Source organism: Cygnus atratus, chromosome 2 (assembly GCF_013377495.2).
Source record: "Cygnus atratus isolate AKBS03 ecotype Queensland, Australia chromosome 2, CAtr_DNAZoo_HiC_assembly, whole genome shotgun sequence".
Lineage (NCBI taxonomy): Eukaryota > Metazoa > Chordata > Aves > Anseriformes > Anatidae > Cygnus > Cygnus atratus.
Window position 1 is genome coordinate 737,546 of NC_066363.1, and position 25,499 is coordinate 763,044.

At 53.0% G+C, this 25,499-nt stretch overlaps 2 protein-coding genes across 48 annotated transcripts in view; one reads left to right on the forward strand and one right to left on the reverse strand.

Moving 5' to 3' along the window:
- The window catches only part of MAP4 (microtubule associated protein 4), a 154,449-nt gene extending 138,222 nt beyond the window's left edge, over positions 1-16,227 (forward strand). For 8 of the 45 annotated variants that reach the window (XM_035554485.2, XM_050708507.1, XM_035554467.2 and 5 more), the window contains 7 exons: positions 27-346; positions 2,604-2,732; positions 4,413-4,505; positions 9,267-9,348; positions 11,203-11,315; positions 13,827-14,004; positions 14,304-16,227. In XM_035554485.2, the coding sequence (XP_035410378.1) occupies positions 27-346; positions 2,604-2,732; positions 4,413-4,505; positions 9,267-9,348; positions 11,203-11,315; positions 13,827-14,004; positions 14,304-14,308 (920 nt within the window). In that variant the 3' untranslated portion in view covers positions 14,309-16,227. Of the gene's footprint in view, positions 1-26; positions 347-2,603; positions 2,733-4,412; positions 4,506-9,266; positions 9,349-11,202; positions 11,316-13,826; positions 14,005-14,190; positions 14,212-14,303 lie in introns of all 45 variants that reach the window. The other 37 variants (XM_035554476.2, XM_035554475.2, XM_035554480.2 and 34 more) reach the window with 10 other exon arrangements.
- Positions 16,228-22,398: 6,171 nt separating this feature from the next.
- Positions 22,399-25,499, reverse strand: part of DHX30 (DExH-box helicase 30) — a 33,332-nt gene continuing 30,231 nt past the window's right edge. For all 3 annotated transcript variants that reach the window (XM_035554518.2, XM_035554516.2, XM_035554517.2), the window contains 6 exons: positions 24,998-25,191; positions 24,757-24,916; positions 24,302-24,459; positions 23,740-23,843; positions 23,431-23,570; positions 22,399-22,720 (listed from right to left, as the gene is read on the reverse strand). In XM_035554518.2, the coding sequence (XP_035410411.1) occupies positions 22,485-22,720; positions 23,431-23,570; positions 23,740-23,843; positions 24,302-24,459; positions 24,757-24,916; positions 24,998-25,191 (992 nt within the window). In that variant the 3' untranslated portion in view covers positions 22,399-22,484. The remainder of the gene's footprint in view (positions 22,721-23,430; positions 23,571-23,739; positions 23,844-24,301; positions 24,460-24,756; positions 24,917-24,997; positions 25,192-25,499) is intronic.

Below are 25,499 nucleotides of genomic sequence, written 5' to 3' on the forward strand. Positions count from 1 at the left end.
TCTAACTATCACTGTGATCATTGTAGCAGACTTGGCCCGCCCCAAGAGCGCTTCTGGAAATGCAGTAAAAAGTAGTGCCACCACTCCTACCACCACCTCAAGCGCACCTAGTTTACCTGGAGCAGCCACCAGCCGTCCCAAACCCAAGCCTGCTGCAACCAAACCCACTACGACCTCAACTGCAACTGTGGATGCTAAAAAAACAACTGCTAAGGCTCCAACTAAACCCAGCACTGTTTCCAAGCCTCCTCGCCCAACCAGCAGTGTTTCTGCTCCAGATCTGAAAAATGTACGTTCCAAAATCGGATCAACAGATAATATTAAACATCAGCCTGGTGGAGGAAAGGTAAGTTTCCTCAAACCTGATACCGATATGCTCCTTGAAACTGTAGCTCCTAAGCATTGTGGGTGCTCTTTGCTAATTTTGGTGGCTGTATCCTCACTGCTCTTCTCATATTTGTACTCTGCAGAGCTCCTCCTTGAATTCTTGGTTTATGCAGAGGGCATTAACAAAGCATTGATAGTAGGGTGCAGAAGGAATCCACCTTAAAAGCCTGCCTGGTGTTTGCTGGCACACGTACAGGAATTCAAAACTTTGTGGTTCTGTTTTTCTGTTGTACATCCCAACATAGGAACTAGTTGGTATTGAAAGCTCAAACCATGTTTATATTCCAAAACTCTGCCTTTGAGTAGAGGAATTGAGTCTGGTGAACGGTACAGAAGGTGGAATAATGCACTGTGATGCAGGAAATCTGGATACAGGTGTGAGTTCCACAGCACCTTTCCCAGGTCTTGCAACAGGGACTCTGTTCAGCTTGTCAGAGCTGAAATGAAACATACACTGCTCCTCAGATGAGTTCTGGTGGCCACAAGAAAAGAAGAGGTTAGTGAGGAAGGAGCTGTAGGGAGTAGTGTGTACATAGATAAAACTTGAGGCTCTCAATCAGTAATGATCTTATATTAATTTTCACTGTGACTGTCTACCATGTACATGATAAAGGTTTGGGGCTATGCCTGTAACCCCCTTCTGAGGGTTTAAATCATTTTGTGGATATGCATGATCATAAAACCTTTAGTGGGTATTGTACAACAGGTACACCATCTTTGCCTGACAAAACGCATTAGCAGCTTGCACAGTCAGAGGGCTTTAATTTCCACAAAGTGGAACTAATTTGCCCGCTCGCCTTTGCTGCAGGTCTGCTGTAATGAGTAACCCGGCATATAACTTTAATCTGATGCCGAGAGAGTTCATTTCATGCTGGGAGCTTTAATCTCCTCTTAGGCACATGAAAGTCAAGGGCATTTTTGGGCTGTGGTGTTGTATGTCACAGAGATACACGCGTGGAATTATTCCTCAGGGTTAAGGATATCTTAGTTGTACTACATCATAAGATGGTCCTCAGCGCTTGGAGGTCTAGAAGACAAAGCTTTCACTCGGTGAACAGGACAGTGACACTTTCAAATTGGTTTCAAATTGCAATATATAATATTTAAAGTTCACAGATCCTTCTAACATCTGTTCAAAGAGAACATGTCAGCCTGCTCCATGATTTCAGACTGTGCTAGGGTTCTGTAGGACCGCAGAGCTTTTTAGCTTGCAGGGTTATTGTGCTGGTTTGAGAGGATTTATTTTTACCTTCAGTTTTACTGTCCGTTATTTTGTTGTTATTTTCATAGTAGTGGTAAATCCTGCTGTTGAAGAAAACTGCCCGTTTCGTAGTCTTATTTATGCTGGGATGTTTTCAGAGGATGAGAACACCTAGGGTGTGCTGAGGCTTTTTATTTCTTTACTGCTCTGCTGGTGGGTTAGTGAATTGGAGGATTTCTGCTCACCCCCCAAAACACAGGGTCTGCTGCTCCTATCTGGACCCAGATTACCAAAAAATGGATTATTACCAAAATTAATGGAATTACCAAAAAAATGGATATTCAGCTAGTTGCTGAATTTTTCTAAAACCTATGAATTCATATTCAGTTTTCTGTTTAGCAAGATCAGTTAGGTCCACCTGCATTTGATTAGCTAAAAATAAATAATAAATCCTCTGTTAATCCCAAAGCCTGAGTCACCCCGGTGTGGGGGTGAGAAATCAGAGGTGGGAGCACAGCGCGTCTGTGGCCAGCTGAGCTCTAGAGCTCCAAGGCAAAGAAAGCTGGCCTGTGGATGTGTGCCTCTGAGACCTGTGCAGTGCCCTCCGTGTGGAGGAGGTGCTCCTGAGCTGCTGCTGGTTTCTGAGGGACGGGTTGACTTTTTTCACACCATGTTGTGTATTGTGTTCACTTGGAGACCTGTCAGTGTGGCCACAGGGGAAATAATGGGATGCTGATGAAGAGCACCTGAAAGTTCTTTGAGAAATGGAGAACTTGTCTTATTTATTGCTCTGTGCCCCTGGTGTGCCTTTTTCATCCCATGTCTGAGCAGCGTTGCTCCCCCTCCTGCCCTTAGCGTTACCGACGTGCAATTTACTTTGCCAACAGCTACAGCGCGTAAAAGTTCTCCTGGGTTGGCCACTCCATTGGCTTTATCGGGGTGGCTTGTGTTCCCGTACTTTCCTGCCCACACGTTTGCTTTTGCTGGTTGAAATCATCCATTTGTCTCCATCTAGGGGAAAGTAGAGAAAAAGCCAGAATCAGCTGCTGCTGCACGAAAGTCTGAACCCAATGCGGTCTCTAAAATGGCTACAGCTAAAACAACCGTAACAAAAGAGGGTGCCCCAAAACAGCCCAATGGGAAAGTGAGTTTATTTCAGACTTTTCTCTGTGGGAGACGAAGGAAAACATTTCCATTTTGAGTCACTTTCCCTCCTCTTCAACTCTTCTGCTTTCTCCTGTCAGTGTCACTGTTCCCTGCACAGACACTTCTCCCATTCTTTCTTAAAGCTGAGATGTTCCCAGTTCAGCACATCAGAGGTCACTACGGTGGATAACTTTTCAATGCCTGCTATAAACATTTTCAGCGTTGTCCTCCATTTTAGCTTTTAAATGGGCTTAATTGTGAGTTGGAAGTTTCCCTTAAGACCACTTCTTCATACACAACACGAGTGCGTAACTGAGACGAGAGCTTTAGTCCAGCGCTGCTTTTCATGACGATGGCAGAACATTAAGGGTATTCTTAATGTCTTCCCTGCGATGTTCCCAGCTTGGTTGCATCAAAACCCAATGACTGTACCTTAGGCAGTCCCCATTTGGTGGGTTACTCTGAAGCTGTCGGGACACCGTAGTGTGTGAGCCGCCCAGGACCAGACGGGGAACGAGGCGGGGTGCCCGTACTGCAGGTTCAGTGCAGACATCGTCAGGCAGAGCCTGTTAGAGAACGGTCAGATTTGTGCTGCTAAGGAAGCCAGTAAACCAATATAAATTTAACAGAAAAAGTACATTTTCATAACTTCTGTTGTACTGAATCCGGTCTTTCAGAACTGGCTGAGTAGCTTCTAGAAAGCTGCTAAAGTGAGAATCTTCTGGTGGTTCCTTTTGTGCTTTGAATTTATCACCTCCTTCTAGCAAATACTCTAGGACACAGCTTCTGCCACGTTTCGTGCTGTTAAATAACTCCCAGACTAAACACGTGTTGTAACTAACCCTGTGTAAACGTGGGCCTCTTACTCTAACTCAGTTACTTCACCCTGGTGAATAAAGTCAGCGCATTTAGCATCCTCTTGTTGTATTTTGAAAAAAGAGTCCTTTTAGCTTAAAGGAGAAACTCTGCATCTATTTAATTAACGTCAGACTTGTCTGATAAAATTCAACTGAAGGTCTGACAGCCTTCATTGGAAAACAGCGTTTCTCAGACGGGGTTTTACTGCCCAGGGCTTCTGAGAGGCATTACACAGGATTGGAGTCAGTGCTGGCAAGCAGAAATCACTGAAGTGCAGACACGGACCTGAAATTAGGACAGTGCAGACACGGACCAGAAAGACATGGACTAGAAATGAGTACAGTGCAGACACCAGAAATGAGTATGGTGCAGACCCGGACCAGCTCCGAGCTCTGCTGGAAGCAGCAGCCCCGTGTTTTCCATCCGTGGAGGAAGGAGGCGGCCGAGCTGGTTTTTGCCGCTCGGATTTTTGCCTCCACGGCTCGGGGCAGCTCTCGCCAGCGAGCTCCAAGGAAGCCTCGTGCGGGGCTGACATGGACCCAGCTCATGGCAGGCAGGCGCCCGGTGCTAACCGCCAGCACCCCGTCGGTGGTGGCAGCGCTTCCGCTCTCGCACTAACACCGTCTGTGCAGCCTCTCGTTTCGCTCACCTTTTTTCTCACTCTCCTCCTCAGTTGCTTTCACACCTAATACTAAAGTCGGATTGAGCTTAACACAACTCCTCGTTTACCCACCATTTAGAGCATCCTCTCCAGCCTGCCGTATGACAACTCTAACCAGTCCTCTTCCCTTGTGTTGTTTTCCATTCTGTAACGTTCTAGGTCCAGATAGTCTCCAAAAAAGCGAACTACAGCCATGTTCAGTCCAAGTGTGGTTCCAAGGACAATATTAAGCATGTCCCTGGAGGTGGGAATGTAAGTATGGGCTCTGGGCAAGCTGTCTTTCTACTAACTCCTTCTCTTGTACCGTGTTTTGTGTCAGTCTGTAGAATGCCCTGCTCCGGGCAGAAAGGTATGGCAGAGTTTCAGGGCTTCTGGAAATAATGTAGGCTGGCGATTTTTTTTCCCCCTTGGGCTGCTAGGTTGAATACACGGGTGTGTGGGTCCTGTTGCACAGTAGCACGAATGCTCCTGACCTATTTCTCGCATGGTTTACGTGGTATTAATTGACCAAATGTGGGATGTGCACATTGCTGACCCCAGGAGTGAGTTCACTGTGGATTCCCTCTGCAGTCAGTGGAGGCACCTCATCAGTCCTCTGACCTGCTTTTGATGTCTGATTGTAGACGAAATGAATCGTGGCCTAGAATTGCCTATTGCTCTTCACTGGCTAGTAGAGCGAGTAAGTAAAATTAATCTGAGTCAGATTTATTTTACTTCATGCTTTGCAAGAAGGGAGACTTCAAAAAAGGAGGAAGAAAAGACTGGGGCTTAATCTTGGAGCTGTGATTAACTTCTAAATTTAAAGGCTACTGGTATCTCTGGCAACAGAGTTGAGCTTGTTAAATGGAAGGCTAATCCTCTATGTCTGTGTCCTTGGTTTGGCGTATTACATCCTGAAAGTGTCTGGCCAAAAAAAAGTACTATCTAGATACTAAATGTTTGGAAAACAGTGGTGGTAGTTTGGCGGGCATGTTTCCTTGTGGACACAGTCTGTGACACCTTACCAAATCTGCACTGGCCTGCTTGTACTAGCGTTAGTGTGCAGAAATACAAAGGCTGGATGGTTTCAAAAAGACATCGATGTATGTAAGCACAAGGAACTTTTTTCTGTTGGTGTTTAAGTACGCCAGGCTTCTGAGAAGAGGAGCCCAGCTGTCACAGCTTGTGATGCTTTCTTTGGGCCCAGCACATGAGAGCCACTCTCAGTGAAACTCCCTGCACCATCGCTCTGTGAAGTATTTGCAAATATTCAATTTCTGGGGCCAGAATTAGTGCTGCTGTGTGGTCGGTGTGTTCTGTTTGGCATCAGGTTCAGCAGATAGAGGTGCTCCGTAGGTCCTGACTGGTGCAAACTGCTGGGGCCACTTTTCCTGGGAAACCTATGTGTATATGTCTAGCTGGCTGAATCTTTACTCTACATGACCAGTTCTTCCTTAAACCTTGGGCACGTCTCTGCCCTCCTTGCTTTTCAGCTTGCTGATTCTCAGCAGTGGGATTTGCCATTCTTATTTGGTATTTCGGTATTTTACTTGCCCAGTATTTATAGGAGTGCATGCATATGTGGACGGAGCTTTCCCACAGAAAGGCTCACACAGGGAAATTCTCTGCTTTGCAACATAGGAAGAAAACCTGGTGTTGAGACCACCGTGTGAATTAGGTGCCCTTATAGTGCTGTTTTTCAGTTACGCATGTTTCTGCTGCTACCATTTGTGCACTCAGAGGAGAGCTGTATTTTATAAGCCACTCTTCTTTTGCCCTCTTACCTTCATAGTCTTTTAGTGGACAACAGATCTTATGTATGCTTCCTTTTTTGAGGCCAACAGAGATGTGCTTCAATGTGGAGGATATTTTTCTTGCTAGATAACTACGTTGAGGAACTCTTTCTTCTGATAAATCACCAGACCTGTGCTTTCTTCTTTACGTTTTGCTCTTCTGTCCTGGGAACGTTTTCAACTCCAGAGGACGTGTGCCCACTTTCTTTCTCTCGACCACACTTTCCTTTTACCACTGCAGTTTTTCCCCTTACTTACTTAAAGTTTTTACTTAGAGAATAAAGTGTTTATTCTTTCCAGGTTCCAAATGTCCCAAAGCCAGCTTCAGGTAGTTGTTCCCAGCCATCCAACGCCCCCAGACGCAGCTCAGGCAGTACCAATGTGAGTAGAAGAGGCACAGAGGCCAGTCTGGCTTCCTGTAAAAGTGGTTCCTGTTACTCATTTTTATATCCACTCACTCTGGGGCACTGTAATAGTAGTGTCCTCTTCCAAGGTGTTTTTTTTTGTTCAAATAGTTGTGATGATCACTCCTGATGGAAGATTTCCTGATGCTTAATTCCCGAACCACACTGCTGATGGGGATGTCTGGAAAGTCCATTGTTCCAAGTCTGTGGCTTCAGTAAAAGCTTGTAGGAATCCTGTGGGCAAGAGGTGTGGTTCGTAGCACATTATGATTCAGCGTTAGGGTTGCTCTGGTAAAAGTGATTGACAGCCTAAGTGAAGTTGTTCCTATCAGGCATACTCATTATGGGTCCCCCATTTTGCCTTCTATACAGAGTGGTTGAGGTTGGAGGCACCTCCAGGTCCCTCTGGCCCAACCCCTGCTCCAGCAGGGACACCCAGAGCAGGGTGCCCAGCACCACGCCCAGGTGGCTTCTGAGGATCTGCAAGGAAGGAGGACCCCAGAGATAACTTCTCCCCTCCAAGATACCCAAGAAGCCACATTCAAAAGCAATAGATATCCTTCATATTTCTGTTATATTTGACAGAAGTACCATGGCACAACGACAAATTTCCTGGGCAAAAGCTTTTGTTGGGCTTCAGTATTTTTCTGCTCTTGTTTTTAATAAAGCAACAATAAAGACACAAATTTTCCAAAATGCACGCAGCATAAGTATTGTTGAAAATTCAACAAGTTCATTTGGAATTTACATATGGTTTCTCTACCCTTTGGTTTTACCTGCTCAGATGGATTGGGAAGTGGTCAGAGATACGATACAAAATGTAAAAAGTGGTGAGGGTCACACTTCCTATGAAAACCTCTGTATCGAGCTTTGAGGTCTAAGATTTACTTGGCACCAGAGTCTGAGCATTTGGCTCTACAAATGCAAGCCCAGTCATTTAACTCATCTCCCATTGCAAGCTGAAAACAACTCACATTAGAAATCTTACAAGAAATATACTTTCATGTAGGTATAAATGTTTGTGTTCCTGGGTGAAATCATGAATAGTCATAACTGGGTATGTCTACTCTTGCTGATGATAAACGTTATTTTAAGAAGCATTTTTGTGAAATAGAGTCCAGTTCCAAGCAAACAAATACTCACATTATAAAAGCTTCAGTAACTTCACTAGCAGCCACTAAAAAAAATGAAATTCAGAGGCCATGATTTCATGTTTTCGGAGTGTGTGGTGTCTCTGAGTCAGGGTACAAGATACGGGGAACGACATATCAGGAAGCTGAACCGTGCTGAGCAAACAAGGCATCATGGCTTTGACTCATCCCTCTTCACAAGTAATAGGAGGATTCATGGTTCCTGAGAACGATGTGCTACAAATTATCATGGTAGTTTTCAAAAAGCCTTTAGAGTAATTTGTAAGTGGACAAATTCTTGTTCTTCTTTCGAATTTTCTCTGAAAAACAATTTGTGGCAGAACTTTTTGTGCACATAGGTGCCAGCTGGTGGTTGATGACATGGATGGAAAGGTTACATCCTCTTAACATTACTACAAATAAAAACAAAACTAAAAAACAAACAAACAAACAAACAAACAAAGCAACAACAAAAAAGACACACACACACACCAAAAAAAAGCCTGTGGATTTTTGCCACAGAAAGTTTGATGCTAGACATTTCCACCTGACATTTCACAACTTTTCACCGGACCAGATGAGCTCCAGAGGTTTCTTCCAATTAAATTATCCTATGACTGTATGAAATGAGAGATTTAGAATTAGTTACGCAGAGGTTAATTCCAGCATAGAGGAATCTTTCATCCACCTGGAGCTGCAGGAGAATTTTCAAGATGTCAGAAGTGGGGCTCTGTACAATTCACTTAGTGTCTAGAATATCCAAGTGTCAGAGACGAAATATTTTTAGAGCAAAAAGACATAAAATCTAAGACATTTTGACTTCACCTTTGTCCTACCTCAGAGAAGACACTTCTCCCCACATTCAAACCAATGTCCTGACGCACTGTGCTGTGACATTTGGCTCATGGTTGACTTGGAAGAAGATCACTTACCGAGTCACGAACATGTCGTGATTTCTTGATTGCATCACCCTGTATGTTTTTTCATGGGAGGCTTTCTACACTCATATTGATCACTGGTAGAATGAGGTTAAAGAAAACTACTAGGAGAGAGCTTCCCTGCTCCCACTGTTCTGCCTGTGAGAAGGATAGCTTCTTCAAGCCGTTTGTTCTTTGTTCGAGCCATTCGTTCCATCAGAGCACAATGATCCTACCTCGTGTCCTGTCCTTGGCAGGGAGGGAAGAGCACAGTGAGGAGGCTGGGAACAGACACGTTGTAAAAGGTAGAGAAAAAAGCTGGAGCTGGTAACACGTTTCTGGCCCTACAGCAAGGGTGGCCGAGTAGCACCGTGAGGGGATGGACGTCTGTCCTGGCGTCTCTCTGAAGCTGCCCAGGCCAGGAGCAGAAAGTCTGGGGAACACGGCAATGAAACTGGCTTTTGTGGTCCCTCTGCCAGTGCTTTTGTATTCTGTGGACATACGCACGAGCTCAAGAGTTGCTTGTGGTTACTGGTCCTTTGTTAGCTTTTATCTGGTCTCAGTTTCTGTCTGCTCACATTAACCACTTGTGGCTGGTCCAGGCATTTAATAGTGCTAAAGCCTTCTGTAGCATTGACGTGCACTGGCTGGGAAATGGGTAAGGAAAAACCATCCAGTGGAAAAGGGGTGCAGATTCACTAAGCCTGACCTGATGTTTGAGATGGTGCGTTGGCCTCCAGATTCCCAGGAAATGCTTCTTTGTGCTGAGTTGTTTCTTTTTGTCTTGTAGGTGCAGATCCAGAACAAGAAAGTTGACCTTTCCAAAGTGTCCTCCAAGTGTGGCTCGAAAGCAAATATCAAGCATAAGCCAGGTAGAAATTCTACCATTTCCTTATGATTTGTCTGCAGAAACTGCAAGTCACTTAAATATTGCCCTGGATTGTGACTGAAATAGTTTAAGGGGTGCGTTGCTTTCGGGGGGTATTTCTGGAAGTGATGCCTAGGTCCCTGGTGGCTTCTTGAGCAGAGGAGGGGGTTAGGAGATAAGGGTTTTGTCGTGCCTGTGGAGGTAGTTACTGCTTTGACTTGGTTCTCTTTCCACCCCACTTGACAAAGTAGATGCTTAGCACGACTGCTTCAGGAGTGAGAGAGCTTTGTTCGTGCTCCCAGAGGGCTTTGGGGGCGAAGGTGCCATGGAAGGATGAAGTGACTTCCCTCCAGGTCTTCAAGGCAGATACGAGGGTCGTTTAGCCTTTGGTTCTGTAGCAGCTTCTGTCTTACAGACAACACTTTGGGCTCTCTAACGACATATTATGGGATGAGCATGCAGGAATTGTTTGTTCCCCACTGAGAACCCAGCAGTTACTCTGCATGGATTCCTGCGAGTCTCAGGTTTCCTGACCAAGCCACAACCAGCTTCCCACTCAGCTGGCGTGCAGGCAAGTCTCGAGTTCAGGGTACCGTGGCTGCTAGCAGGTTGTTTGAGCTGTGCCTTTGTGGCATCTCAAAGCATGACCAGTGTAGTGACTTCTGCAGGTTTGTCCATAGCTGAGGACAGCTATCTGCATGGGAAGGCTGGCAACCAAACATTCGTGTGCGAGGGACAAAGTTCACTGACCAAAGTTGAAAACAATTCCTACAGGCCTGTCTTTGTCTGCTCCTGGGAGTTCCCTGCACCCTTTCTGCCAGCCCCTTAGGTTGAAAGCAGTTCAACCTTGTACACAGAGCACCACGGATCAACGCCTCAAAACACGCTCCCCTTTGAGAACGTGGTGCCACGAACATGACCTCTGTGTGTTCAGTGCTCTGTAATAACAAGCTCCGTGCAACAAAGACTGCTCTTGTCCAGGGCTGATTAAAGCAGAGCAATCCGTCCAGAACTGTCTGTTGTCAAATGTTTTAACTGATCTTGTTGAACCAAATCAGTTGGCTTTCATAACTGGCCAGGCAAAGCTCCTGAGGTGCTGAGGACTGTGTGTTTAATGATGTCACCGGGAAGCAAATTGTGCTCAGTAATATTTCAGTAGTTTTCTGAGAAAGCTACCAGAATATGGACGGCACATACCTTCTTAGTTTATTAACAGGAACTGCAGCACTCTAAACCCAGGGAAATCTTGCTGGTTGTTTTACTGACCTTCAGGTTCTCCTGAACCCGAAGCCTCCCTCCATTTCCCAAGCTTGGCTTCTCCCTGCTGGCCCCGTCATCCCCTGAGTGCAGGCAGGCAGTGGCACGAGGGTCTGTGTGTCGGGGAGGGAGCTGTCAGTCCGGGCAGCCGTGCAACTGCTGGCGATGGAGTAGGAGTGGGAATCATGAGCAAAGGCACACGGTGAAGGAAAAGGGGTAAAACATCTCCCGGCACCAGCAACTTCACAGATGAGCTGAGCTGATAGCAACCTTGGCACGGGATGCAGATAGTGGGCAGCTGGTAGGACGTGTGGCTGTCCCCACCTGACGGCACCTCCAGGGCTTTGCCCTGCAGCCCTGTGTGCCTGCGGTGTTGCTTGGCCTGCGCAGGTGGAAATTACCAACTTGGGTCTTGCCAGTGCTTAAACTGAACCTGAACTGGAGGGAGAGCGAGACATTAAACGCATTATTTGGCTGTGTTCCTCCTCCCGAGCAGGTCGGATCCCCAGTGTTCCTCTGTGGGGACTGGGAAGGGGACAGATCTTCAGTGGGACTCTTTTGGAGGCGTTAACAAATTCACCCCTACACAATCTTGTTCTAGGGGGAGGAGATGTCAAAATTGAAAACCAGAAGCTGAACTTCAAGGAGAAGGCCCAGGCCAAAGTGGGTTCTCTGGACAACGTGGGACACTTGCCAGCAGGAGGAACAGTGAAGGTGGGTGCAGCCAGCTCTGGTACATCAGGGTAGGGTTTAAATTTGGTTCTTCTCCTTGTCCTGCTGTTCATGTAGCCCAGCCTCTCCACCCCCAGCCTTTTATAGCCATCTATTTATTTCTGTGGCCTCTGTTTTGTGAACCCCAGGAGTAAGTATGAGCTGAAAAGCAGAGAGCTATGAGCCCACTCAGCAGCCTGCCTGAATGGGCTTCCTGCTATGCGTTACTTGCAGGGCTCGTACTGCCCCTTTGCCTTTGCATCTTTCCTCTAAGAATCGGCGAGCAGGGATTGCTCTGTAAGCCTGTTGGAGCTGCTGCATGTGGCCTGCTGGGACCTCTTCCCCCCCCTCCCTCTTACCCCCAGTAAAGCTGATGAGATCGAGGCGCCCTGTGCTGGGAAATGGCACCTTGCAGCTCTCGGGAGCACTTCTCAGCCGTAACCTGCACTGCAGCCCAGCCCAAAGGCCCTTTGTACGAGGGCAAGAAAGGATTGTGTGTTCTTGTCAGTGTGATTCACTGCTTCTCCCCATGAAAGCGTAACTCCAGCTGCCCCCCAGCCTCAGCTCTGCAGATTGTAGGTCCCGCTGCAGGAAGGAGACATCTGCTCTTCGGGGAGGGAAATTACCCTGCTCGAATGACCGAGTGATGGATGTGTGGGCCTGACCTATCACGCCACGCAATGATTAGAGCAGTGCTGGGGATTATGTTTAGGTACATTCGCTTGTGCTGGGGCTTTTATGTAAAACACTGCTGCTTCTGAATTGGCTGGTAGCCCTAGGAGCAGCAAAACCAATCCTGTGCTCCAGCGTCACAAATGTGGCTTGGTCTCATCCCCCAGCAGGAGCGCCAGGCGGAGGTGCAGAACCTCCTCCTAACCACCGGGTGCCCTTGGCTGCCCCGGCATCGCTTTGTTCGAGCACTTTTGTGTCGTGGCAGGGCCTCGGGTTCGGCTGGCTTGAGCCATTGTGTTAAATGCTGGGTGCACTTGAAAGAAATAATCCCTGGCCTGAAGGGCAGCTCGGGCAGCAGAACTCACAAGTATATTTAGTACGTGCTCAGTCGTCCCCACCACAACAAAGCGAGAGGTGGCTGCCAGAGTGTTTGCTGGGGACACTTCGGGACTCTCCAGCCCTTTATGTAAAATTCAGCCTGGGCTCAGTGAAGAGCTGAAAGTAGCTGTAGAGTACCCGGCGTGTTGGTAGGGACGGGGAGCTTTCCGTGAGGAAGCCTGGCTGTTCAGCGAGCTGGAGTCTGCAGGCCACGTGCCGCTGCTCTCTGCCAGTAAGGAGGGTTGTCACGAACCTGCTAAAATCTTTCCTGTTCAGAACCAGTCTGATTTTCCTGCTGTCTCCATGGGTGCGGAGTCTGTCCGTGGCGCTCTCACCCGTTTCTTTCTTTTGGCTCTGGAGTTGAGCCTTGCCATACGGAGACCAAGTCATTTCCCCGTTGCACCCCCCAGCCCTCAGCCAGCGCTGCCCCTTTGGCGTGCCCCGGGGAGCCACATGCACAGGGGCTGCCCGCGTGGCGTGCGGATTGTCCAAGCCACGTAGTCCCTGCAGGGGCACCGAGATGTTGCTGTCGGGTAGGGGGGGAGAGCTCACACCCCGCAGGAGGGCCAGGCGCTCGTGTCGAGTGAGTGGGTGCAGGGAGTCTGCTGCGTCCTGCAGCGCTTACCGGGCTGCAAGGAGGGGGCCTGGCTTAGCCTGAGGAGAGTGCAGCAGCCTTATTCCCCGAGGATCAGACACTACAGGGCACGGGGTAAGAGCAGAGCTGCTTCGGACAGCAGCCCCCTCCCCGTGCTCCTCCCCTGAACGTAGCCACAAGGGCTCAGGGGCACGAGCCCAGAGCAGCCACTGCTCTGCTTGCTGTGCTTGCAGCAACAGTGGTGCCTGAAGGTCCTTCAGCGACCCTGCTCTCCTCCTGGCAGGCCCCGCCGGCATCCTGCTCTCCTCTCTAGTGGCTCTCGGTTGGCTCTCTCAGGCTGGCAGAAGCTGGTGGCTCCCTTGGGGACACCAGCTGTGGTAGAACAGGCCAGCACGGCGCCTTCTCTGAAGGCTGCGCCCCCCAGGCCTGGTGTTGGCGGTCCAGCATCCTCGTACAAACCTGGATTCGGGATCCGCTACGTATCCTTTGGGTCTGCTGCATAAACGTGTCCACACGAAGGAGTCTGCTTCACTGGGATCTGCTCAAACCGCCTGCTTGCTCTCCACCCCGTAGCTTGCTGCCTCAGCCCTGTTACCTGGCCTGCCTTTGTCTCTCCTCCTCCCTCACCGGAGCGTTACGGGCGCTCGCGGGGAGAGGGTGCTGAGCTCCGCACCCCGTGGCCGGGGGCACGGTGCCCGCGCTGGGAACCAAGGGGCCGCTGCCTCCCCCGAGCGCCCCCGGTCCCTGGGCGCGTCTCGGCAGCTGGGGAGGGCGGAGGGGGCTCGGGGGAGCCGCGTTTCCCCCCCGCCGCCACCCCATTTTCGATTGACTCCTCCTGTCGTCCTCCCCACCCCGTTGTCTCATTGTAGGCTGAGGGCAGCGCGGAGCCAGGGCAGCTCCCGCCAGCCCCTCAGAACGGAGAGGTGCCGGCGGCCCCGGCAGGCAGTGAGATGCGGGAGAATGGCGTAGGGCCGGCAGTGCCCACTGCCCTGAGCGGTGGTGACCAAAGGGAAATTCAGAGCTTCGAGACTCAGATACAAGAAACAAGTAAGTGCCTGTGCCTTCTCTCTACGCACTCTGCCGGGTGGGACGGGGAGAGCACTGCAGCAGGGGCAGAGCAGCCGCCCGTGAGCACTGGTCACACCGCTGTAATCTGAAAGTTGAACTGTTTGTATCGATGTCTGCAGGGTTTTGCCTTTTTTTTAATTAAGAAAATTGCCTTTTATTTTCCAGGCATCTAATGATGACATTATGGTATCGTCTTCCGTTCCCCTCCTGTCCCCCCCCTCTCCTCCTCTTTCCTTCTCCTGCCCTTCCCCTTCTCACCTGCCCTTGTGTCGCTGCAGATTGAATCTCACAAGCTGACGTTCCGTGAGAAGGCCAAGGCTCGAACAGACCACGGAGCGGAAATCGTCGTCTCCAAACCCCCCAACCTTTCCAGCAGCACCTCCCCCTGGCGTAGCACATCCGTCAGCGAGAGCCTGGGCTCAGTCGCCTCCTTGTCACCGCTGCAACAGCCAGCTCCCCTTGCAGCGCTTTCTCAGCAAGGCTTGTGACCCCCCCCCCGGCCCCGTCTCCCTCGCGCTCCCCCCAGTAACGCAGCTTGGCCCTCTTAACCCGGTGTCTGGCTTTAGGTGGGAAGGGGACAGTGTTTAGCAGGGCTAGCGTCCCTTTCGGCGGCGCCTCCTCTCGGGTCAGCGCCGTCTGGTCGGCCGTAGGCACGGGAGCGTCCTGGCCGCTCACCCCCTGCCCGAGCGTGTCAGCCTTTGGTCCCTTTTGGGGCTGGGAAGGGCTTCCCTCCCTCTCTTTGCCTCATCCCTTTCGCTGTTAGGAGGATCCTAGAGGGAGTGGTAGTCGTGTTTGGGGACGGCACCCAGCGACTTCCAGCCCACGGCCGCTGTCCCGGCACGCCGGGGCTGGCGAGCGGGAGGTTCGGGGAGAAGCGCGCCTACGCTGCTGGTGGCTGAAGCCAGGCCAGAGTTAATAGGGATAAGCTGTGATCTTTCTTTCTTTTTAAGAAAAAAAAAACAAAAAACTTTTCCTCCTTGCTGCTTCAGTTTCTGCTGATCCTGTTTGATGATGATATATATTATACACACACGTTAGGCTGTTTTAACTGTTGACTTTAGCCTTTTATTCTTTGTGACAATGTGTTGATGATTTATCGTGCTACAAACCCATGCTAAGTTTCCTTTTCTCTTTCCTTCTTTTCCTAACCGTAGGAGAGTAGAGACATTAACCGCTGCTGCAGTGCTGGCTTCTTATTGACATATCCAGCAATTGTAACTTTTTGTTGTTGTTTTTTAATATTTTAAAACGATGGAGCAAAATTCATGGGATTAAGCCATGTCTGAAATGAAAGGCACAAGAATGTGTTAAGGAAAACTCCTTGCTGTAACAGATCATATGAAGCCTGTGTTGACTGCAACGAGATGAGTTGAATCGATGCTCATAAAACCTCCTGTAGGGCCAAACCGCCAGCCCTAGAGGATGCCGTAGCACCTTCTGTGGATTAGCAAGGCAAAGACGGTTTATTTATTAACTCGCATAGCCAAAGCCCTGGCTTTTTTTCCAGCCAGGGCCCGAGGTCTGGAGGAAGGGCAGGAGGCTGCTTTCGCGGTGGAGTTGCAGGTTAACGCGGGCCGGGAGTTCTGAGGCAAGCAGGTCTGTGGTGCGTGTGTTGTTTTGACCGAGGCTGACGTGTGGGGAACCACGCCGTCAGGCTGAACGGGGCTGCTGGGGGCCGCGGGGAGGAAGGAGCGGCCACCCTGCGCCCAGGGCACGAGGCAGGGATCGCGGGACGTCTGTGGAGGGCTGGAGGGGGGCAGCGCCCCGCTGGGGCCGGCAGGTTTGTAGTGCCAGGGAGCTGCAGCTCTGACTCGGGAGGGGATTGCTACGTACTCTTTGAGGCTCTTGAGCTCCTCGTTTGATGTTGCAAATGACACTAAAAAAAATGAAATGTAAATAAATTAAAAAAAAAAAAAGTGTTCTTGGGTCGTCAAACTAATTTAAAGCAAAAAAAAAAAAAGGCGGAGTAACAAAACACTGGGATCAAAGTCAACTGAACCAGGCGTGTGCTAAGGGGGAGCTGATCAAAGGAGGGGACAGAGGGAAGCCTGCAGCTTCTCATGCTTGTGGGAATATTTCTTTGGGAAAGCCGACAATGACACGATAACCCGGAATCTGTATTTACACACAAAGATTCTTATTGCACTTGTATTTTTTATATTAAAGTTTGCATGATTTCTAATAAAATGGCATTAAAATGTACTAGTTTGCATCAAAGTCGTCTGCTAGTTTCATAAGTGCTTTTTCCTCTGAATACAAATTTAAATAAGCAATGCAGATTTGCACCTGAAAGGGGCGGTTATATATACCCCAGAAAACTCCCACTGCTTCCCTTCCTCCTCCCCTTCTCCTCATCACCACCACCACCACCACCACCTCTCCTCTCCTCTCCCCTCCATGCCACAACCCTCTAATCCCAAGGCCGGGGAAAGCCGCGCTCTGCGGTGCTGTGCGGTGCTGTGCGGTGCTGTGCGATGCTCCGTGTCCACCACCGCTTGCTCCAGGCACCCGTCCTGAGGAGCTGGCACCGATGTCCTCGGGACCCTCCTGCTCCCCTGTCCCGTGGATGGCTCCACGGAGAGAAAAGCTGGAGGTGCCCGGGGAGCAGCGCAGCCCCCACCCGTGGGTTAACGCCGCCGGCTGCACGGGTGCTGGCCCCTGTTACGGGGCTGGGGTGGAAACCTCCGGCCTGGCGAGCGTTCCCCGAGCGCGCAGAGCTGTGCGGTGCTGCCTGAAACCCTCCAGCTGGTCCTGTCGCCTCCGACCACCCGCATGCAGCCCCCGGTATATATCACTGCCCCTTCGCTGATGCTTCCTTCTTTCTCTTATTGCTAAATTCTGAACACCAGCTAGAGCTTTTCAATCTGTTGATGGTTGGTTGGTTTGTTTGCGTTCCAACACTTGAAATGAGGGGAAGACTGACGGAGAGGGAATCAGGAGAGCAGGCTCATGCCCTCTGCAGGAAAAGGCTTGGCGTTTTCTTCCTGAAGCAATAACGGGCACAGGCGTGCTCGGAGCTGGTGCAGGCAGGGGCCGGGCAGAGCCACTGCAGCACCGGGCAGTGACCGGGCACATGCGCCAGGAGGGGACGCAAAGCGTGGCGGTGGCCTTGGTCAACCAGAGCCGAGGTGGGCACCGAAACACCACGTTCCCCTCCTTGCCGCACTGCCCTGGGCGAGCGGGGTGAAGCCCGGCGGCTCCCGGCTGCCCGCAGCCGTGTCCTGGTCTTAGTTCAGGTGCGGTGGTAGGCAGGCAAGTGGCAACATTGCACTTTATCTCCTGGGACTGCAAAAAAAAAAAAAAAAAAAAGCAAGCGAAACCCCCCACAGCTTGCAAAGGGACAGCAATGGCACCTTCTCCCCGCTGCATTGCTTTGTGTGACTGGCTGCTCGGCAGGCTCGGCTCAGGTCCGCGTGTGGATGCGGCGGTGTTCAGGCCTGGCTGACCCTGCTCAGCTCCCCCAGCACCTCCTGTCCAGCTGTGTACCGATGGCCCCATGCCTCTGTGCCACTTTCTCTAACACTTGTTGTGCCTGTGTTTAGCTGACAAACTAAATCCAAATACATTAGTTTTGTGTGTTGTTTTTTTCCTAAGACAGCTTCGGTTTCAAGATGTTTTTGTTTTAAATTTTGTTTTAAGGAAATGGCTGTACATATGGCTAGCCTGGGGAGAGATCGGTGTGTGGTGAAACGACTTTAGTTTCCTATCTGGAGAGATGGGAGTGAGCTGGTTATTGCTGAGCCTTTAAATGAGGACTGCGGAGAAGCTGCTGGCTGGGCACAGCACGGGAAGGCGCTGTGTTTGCCACCAGCTTGATCAAGGGCTAGAGGTAGCAAATGCTCTTGGGGAAGAAAAGATAAGTTGTGGTCTGACTTAGATGCAATTTGACTGTAGATGTCCCTGGCCTGAGATGCCGCTTGTGGGTCCTGGCTTTCTCTGCAGCTGTGCTTGGTGTGGTTTCTGCTCTCGGGGAAGGCAGGGGGGCTGGGGAGGGGCTCGGGGGTGCAGAGCAGCCGCTTGGCTCCGATGAGCCCAGCTGGGAGAAGTCAGGCGCGGTGGGCTCAGGCGCTGCAGGGTGTGCTGGAGCCGGCTCCCGGGGTTGGGGCAGGGTGCTCAGCAAAGCCTTTTCCCAAGCGCTTGATCAGGGTTTGAATTGGCTTGGAGGTGGCTGAGCTGCAGAAGTGAAGCGCAACCAGGCAGGGGCTGCTCAGCTGCTGGCTCCTGGGGTCCCCCTGCGTATGCATATGCAGTTACTCTGGGGCTTTTTATACTGTAAAAATAAAGTACGTTCAAGTAACCAAGCGAGCAGGCTTGAGGCCACAGGAGCAGGAGGCTGGGAGCCGCAGCCACTTGGCTGCTGTGCCCAGCGCACGCCTCCCCTCGCAGGTCAGCGTCCTGACCGCAAACTGAATGTAGTTTTTCTGTGCTGACCCCGCTGTTGTCCCCGCGTGGGTGTGTGAGTGGGCTCTGGGCCCCTCTTGTGTTCGTAACATGTAGGCAGAATTTCGCAGCAGCACCTCAGTGTTTGCAGCCTCTGGGCCTGGGCACTGGCAGGGTGGGAAGGGCCCCGCGGCAGCGGCAGGAGCAGGAGCTGCTCCGCAGGCAGCAGAGGAAGGCAGGCTCTGTCGCTTCTTCCTCCTCACCACCCGCGTCCTGCTAGAGTCAGCAGTTGCCTTTGAAATCCCCCTCTCGCACGAGTCTCGCTGGCCACCAGCTGGTGTCTAGAGTATGATCAGACACGAGGCTCCCGTCCAGCACCTTTGTGATCTTCCCGCTCCAGCATTCAGCATTGCCTGCAGCTTCAGCTACCCCGTAACATAGGTACAACGCGTACAGACGTAGTGGGGAAATAACTACCCGTGGGAGGAGAGCGGGGTGGACCGGGAGGGCAGTGGGGTAGAGAGGAGCTCAGAGCGCAGGACCTGGGAGGCCTGATCCTGGCTCTCAGCTCCTCCATGGCCTTGGGAAGTCACGGAACCTCTCTGCCTCAGTTTCCCCACCCGCAAGGTGGGGACGATAATTACTTACCTCACCGGGCTGTTGTGAGGCGTGAGGAGTGTGCAAAGCGGTCGCTAAATGTGAAGTATTCCCATTATTTTGTGTCATAGGATTATTCGGCAGAGGCACCGTCTCCTCGGTGCTGCCCGGGGAGGGGTGCAGCCGGGCCCGGCTGTGGCGGAGCACGGCGCCGGCGTTACCTGTACTGAGGGGGGCACTGAGGGAGGGCAGAGCGGGCTGGGGCGGGGGGGGTCTTGCATGGGGGTGAGGCCTCGGAGAGGGGCCGGGGGGCAGCGCCCCTCCTGCCATGGCCTGAATTCGTAGCGGGTTGCTTCTGCCTTGTTTCACCCTCTTCCGAGGGCTGTACGACTGTCTCCTTAGCAACATTTCCTGATTTGATGTTGTGATTATTATTACTATTGTAAAGGGTTGAAATAAAGCTTCTAGATGTTCTTCCTCAGCATGGCGTGCCTTTGTGGGGGCCTGGGGAGCCCAGAGGGGTAAAGAAGGGGTTGGGGTGGGTGTGGGGAGCCCAGAGGAAGAGGTAAAGGGGCTGGGGTGGGTGTGAGGGGAGCCTGGGAGCAGCCTGGCCAGCTACACCACTGGGAGTTTTGGCTTCTGCCCAGCCCCGTGGGCTTCTGGTGGAGCAATGGCCAAGTCTGGGTCCAGGGCAAATGGGGGGGGTGAGGCTCCATCCACAGCTGTGAATGGAGAGCCCCGAAGAGCTGCTCTCCCCGACACACACACCAAAGAAAGCCAAAACCTTTTTCTACCTTTCCTCACCAGGATGCAGTCAAGCTCAGTGTGCAGGGTCCTGGTGGCTGGGTGCATGGGGGGGAGAAAAGGCTTTTCCCACGTCCCTTTGTCCCAAAGGCAGCAGCCAACCCCTCTTACCCACCACAGCTTTTCAGAAAGCCCCCCCCACAGCCAGCTGCCAAGGCCCCGGCCCTTTCCTGCTGGGTACCTGGCTCCAAGAGCTGCTGGAAGCCGGGCTGGAGCAGGGAGCACATCCCTGTTTCTGTGACACCTCTCCCCAGTCCCTCCAAAAAACACTTCAACTCTCAGGCTTTGGTTTTCAAGGCAGGCTTCGGAGTGCTCTTCATAGAACCATGGTGGGGGGTGGGTGGGAAGGGACCCCAAAGCCCCCCATGGCCACCCCCCGCCGTGCCCAGGGCCCCCTGCCCCCAGCCCCGGCTGCCCCCAGCCCCATCCAGCCTGGCCTTGGGCACTGCCAGGGATGGGGCACCCGCAGCTCCTGGGGGCAGCCTGCGCCAGGCCCCACCGCCCGCAGAGGGAAGGATTTCTGCCTTGGGTCTAACCCAAACCCACCCTCTGATGCCTTAAAGCCGTCACCCCGTGTCCTATGGCAAGCTGAAGCAGCCGTTGTTGCAGACACACCAACAGGGCTGGGGCTGCGCCTTCCCCCGCTGCAGGGTGTCCCTGGGTTGGTGCCACGCGAGGCCAAGCAGGGGCAGGGCTGGGGTCTCCCTGCCCCTCTCCCAGCTCCAGCCTTTGGTCATCCACCGCAAGTGAATAAATAAAAAGAAGGAAGAGGACAGAGGCAGTTACTACTCTATCCCTTTTTATTGTCTTTAATCTATGTTGTAAAAAGATCCAGTATCACATAACAGCCACTGAAGTATCCCAATATCACACTAGTTCTGAACCATTTAGACAATAGCTTAGTCTTTTTTTTCTTTTTTTTTTTCTTTTTTTTAAACCTGCTGGAAGGGAAAAAACCATACTGCCCATTATACAGGCCAAAAGAAACAAACACTGGTCAAATAATAGTGACAACCTCAAGCAAGTGAAATGAAGATGAAAAGTTTCGAGTGAACACAGGCTGCAGGACTCCGACCGCCCGCGGGAGCCCAGTGGCTCCAGGAGGGCAGAGGCGGCCCCAAGCCCCCGCCACCCCCTGCCCTTGTGCTTTTCGCCCACGGCCACTGGAGCCGCGGGGCTCCCGCACCCCCCGCTCCACTCCCTCAGTTCAGATGGCAGGGGCCACAGCTCCGTTAATTAAAGCCCATGACGAGTAAATTAAATCTTAGTAGAGAACAAGTGGCAGAACCAAAAGGTGGCCCCAGCAGCAGGCAGCCCCCGGCCCCAGCGCGGCCGGGACGCTGCGGGGCAGGGACCCCCTTCGCCATCGTCCACACCTGCAGGAGCTCAGCCCCTTCCTCCCCCAGCAGAGCACAGCAGCGTGCCCAGCTGGGGCGCCCACCTCGCCTTGATTTCCAGATACAAAGAGCATAAGAAATGGTGAATAAAAACAAATAATCCCAGGCCCTGTGACTGCCTTTTGCTCAGCTGCTGGGCACAGCAGTAGCAGCACCTCCCTCCAGCACCACGCCGGGCCCCCGCCCCCGTGGGCGCAACCCCTCGGCTCCCCCAGCGCCCGCACAGCGCGTGCGTTACTCGTTCCTCCGTGGCACTGTCCCGCCTGAGGTCTCACATGCGTTACGAACATTAACGAAGCCTCACAACAGCCCTGTGAGGTAGGTCACTGTCTTCATTTGACAGGGGATCCAAGGCAAAGCTGGGATTAAACTCCAGACCTCTCATTTAATGCTGCGCCTGTCGCAATCCTCCTTCCACAGAAATATGGTCCCTGTTCATAGAAAACAAAGAATTTTGTGCCTATGCTCCTGGCCTCCTGCAGGAGAAAGCGCTCACAGGCAGACTGGCATCTACAATCACGTCCTGTGTTGCACAAGTTACAGGGATCCGGCCTCCTTGACGTAGGGAGAACAAGAAATAATAATAAAAAAAGAAAATAATAACAACGCAAGAAGACAAAAAGTACAGGCAGATTAGGAACAACGAGTCACATCTCACACTCATAACGCCACGACTGCGCTCGCGCTGTGGGGCGGCAGGGCCCCGCTGTGAGGCTCGGGTCCCGCGTGGAGCGTCGCCTCCGGCACCTTCGGGGCTTCCTCCCCTCCGACGTCCTTGGGGCGCGCGGTGCGGGGAGAGGTACGACGACAGAAATCACCACCCTGCGCCAGAGCTGCTGGATCCACGCTGTGCCCGGCCCCGGCCCCCGGAGCGGGCACAGGCGAGCCGAGACATCCGTCCTCCTCTTGAGCCCGGAGTAGCTCTCGAACCAGAGCTGCTCCTGCCCGGCCCTGTGGGGATGGGGCGGAGGACGGCACGCAGCAGCCGTGTCCTTGCTTTCCAGTTCAGGGACTGACGCTGTTGGAGCGGAGGAGGTCGGGGGGGTCCACGAAGCTCCCGTCAGGGTCCATCGGCACTCGCAGTCCGTCCCAGGCGGTACGGCGCTGGTTCTTCCTACACGGTGACCATGCACGGAGCCGACAGCAGGAGATTCAGACAACATTAATCTTCTAGGATGGAGAGAGATGACTTCACAAGGGATAAATAGAACTTTATTTAAATAAACATTTGTGAACATCTTTATACAAATTACAAGTCCCCACACAATCCTCCAGCTCTGCCTAAGCGCCAAAGCTGCCAGGAGGGCCTTTGAGCAGATCCACCAGGATGTCGAGCAGCTGGCTGTGCTGGTGGTGCAGGTCCCCGGGGATGGCTGCCATCTCATAGCACAGGCACGTCTCCACCATCTTGGAGAGCGATACGCGGAAATCACGCAGGAGGCGGATGGTGTAGGAGTCTCCCTCCAGCACCAGGAGGTCGCTGTCTGTCAGGGAGACTGTTGCTCGCCAGCCATCATCTTAGTGGGGAGAAGAGAGCAGGTGAGAAGCAGGAACGGGGACGAGCTGTTCTGGTGCTGTCCGCTCAGCCCGCCTCCACCAGGGGCAGCGCAGGTCCACCCCACGCTCATTTCAGCCCCGTCTGGGGGTTTATCTGGCCAAAGCGTTCCCACAAAAGCCTGGCAGTGCTCTGACCCATCAGAGCAGGAACTTTCCCCCGCTTCCCACAGCTGACAGCCGATGGCACAGCGTGTCTGCGCTCTAGGGCTAAGCCCAACTGCAGCAGCACCCAAACCCCAGGGGCTAAAACAACACATCCACGGGAGGAAGGGCTCGCTCCTCCCCACACGCCAGTCTCCTTCCCAGTCGTGGCTGAAGAGCAGCCCGACGCCTCGCTCCCCCAAGGATGAGCCTCCAGGCAAAGCTTGCTCAGCCTGCCTTTGGCTCGGTTACCTCGCCGCCCCGCAGAGCTACTGCCAAGAGCAGCTCACAAATCACCGCGCTCGTGGCCCCAGGACAGCAACACCCAAGTCCAAAGCAAGAGGCTCAAAAAGAAGCAGGGTGAGACAGCTGGCCAAGAAGGCAGAGCTGCTACAACAGCGGAGACCAGGGGTAGCCAGCTTGCAGCCCCTCCAGCTGCGGTCCTTGTGGAGGAACAGGGCGCCTGGGGTGGCAGCAGCAGCGGGAGGAGGTGCAGGCGTGTTAGCCCTGCAGCTGCCGTAGCACTCACCTCGGACGTGGATGTCTGTGTCAGTCATGAGCAGCACAGCCAGCGGGTGGACCTGCGAGGAGTCCCGCACAAACACGCCGCCGTTGGACTTCACCGCCATGAAGTACGTTAGCCAGCGGCTGTACAGCTTGGATGCCTCCCTGCGGGGGGGGGGGAAGAGCTGCGTCAGGCACGGACGGAGACGTGTCGCGCTCTGGTACTGGCACACGAGCCCGAGGCACTGCCAGGGTCCTCAGCGCAGCCCGCTGGTGCTGGGAAGCCAAGTGCATGGTGTCACCACCCCCCTGTTCACACACGTGCACCCCTCACCTGTTGATCGTTGACTTGTGGAGCAGGACGGTGCCAGCCTTTGTCCGGTAGGCGTAGCTGTTGGGTTTGAACTTCCCTTGGCGGGTCACTTTGCCTTGTCTCACCTGAAATGAGAGCATCTCAGACACCTGCACAGGTGGCAGGCACTGCCCACAGGCAGCCAGCCCGAGTTTCCCCACAACTGTCTGTGTGCGCGTAGGGCAAGCAGGATCCCCTACTTCCAGCAGCACCACTTAGCAAAGCACACGTATGGGGTTGGGTAAGCAGACCTACAAGTCACCAAGCACCGTACGAGGGGCAGCAAACAGGAAGAGAAAGATACGACCCGGGTGGTTCCCAAGAACCAAAGCACGGAGCTGCGCAGGCTGTGCTGGCCACTCCTCACAAGGAGGGATCCAGGGACTGCACTGGGCCAGCAGGCGGAAGCACAAGCAGGCAGCCTGCCCAGGGGACACGCTCCCAAGAGCACGAGACTCCTGTCACTGGCACCTCCACGCTTCCCTGCGCTACCCACAGCGACCAGCACGCCCAGGAGAGCGACTGCAGAGTGGGGAGCCAGTACCTGGATGAGGTTGGGGTAGAGCCCAGCCATGAGCACTCCCTTGACCAGTTCCTCCTCTTCACTGTACTGGTTACATACGGACGAGGGCATGGTGCAGTCAGACGGGGACGACACCAGGAAGGCTTCGTAGAGGTTCTCAGAGAACTGCTTGACAAGGCCTGTGGGGAGGAGGTGGCACCAGCGAATCACCCTCTCCGTCACTCCACCATGAAGCGACCTCGGCAGGACAGCACCAGCTCCGGCCTCGGGGGCTCAGCCTCAGCACCAGGACAGGAGGAGACCTTTCCTGCCTGGGGCCTCCCCAGGGCTGTATCTGTGCTCCCGAGAGCCAGCAGCAGAACTCGCACCCGCCCCAGGATTCATCTGCCCGGCCTCCCCACTTCTGCACCGTGCCCTTCCCCAGTGCTTCAGCCTCTTCAGGGCAGGGAAGGGAGAAGCCGGCCTCAGAGACTCACCGTTGATGAAGCGAAGGCTGGGGCCGTACAGGTAGTAGTCCTGCAGGTAGTTATCCCTGGCACGGCTGTCTCTACGCCTCAGCACCTCCTCCCAGCCCGCCACAGCTCTGACAAAGGCGAGGTGATCGCTCCCGCTCTCCCGGCTCAGAACAGCCTTGGCCTGGGAGACAGACGCGTGGGTGAGTCAAGCAGCAGCCCCTTCTTTACCTGATTTCTGCCTTCCTCCAGGAGGGCTCCTCACCTTGTCCACCTCCGCACGGTTCTGCAGGCTGCTGCTGAAGGGGTCCCGGGTGAGGCAGGAAACGATGACGAGCAGGGGGTGGAGGCAGCGGTAGATGGAGGCCAGGACGATAGCCTTTGCCAGCCGGGGATCCGTGGAGATCTGGGCGAGGCGTTTGCCCAGCGTGGTGAGGGCTTCTCGCTGGTCCAGCACTCCTGCAACAGAGCCGCCCACCAGGGCATATCCGTCAGCTCCAAGGGGGGCAAAGGGGCAGCCAGTCACTTTTGGGAGCTGCCAGGAGAACCTTCCTACCGGGCTGGGAAGATTTGGGGTGACCTGCCGAAGAGGCACACAGCACAGGGGCCTTCCACAAGCACCCAGAACCTCCCACCCCCAGGGGGAAGGACCTGAGACCAAAGAAGAGGCTGGAACAGCCAAACGATGACCAACACGACCCCAGATGCGGACCCCAGGTCACAGTTTTCCTTCTTTCTCTGTGCCCAACTTTTTTTTCTTTTTCTTT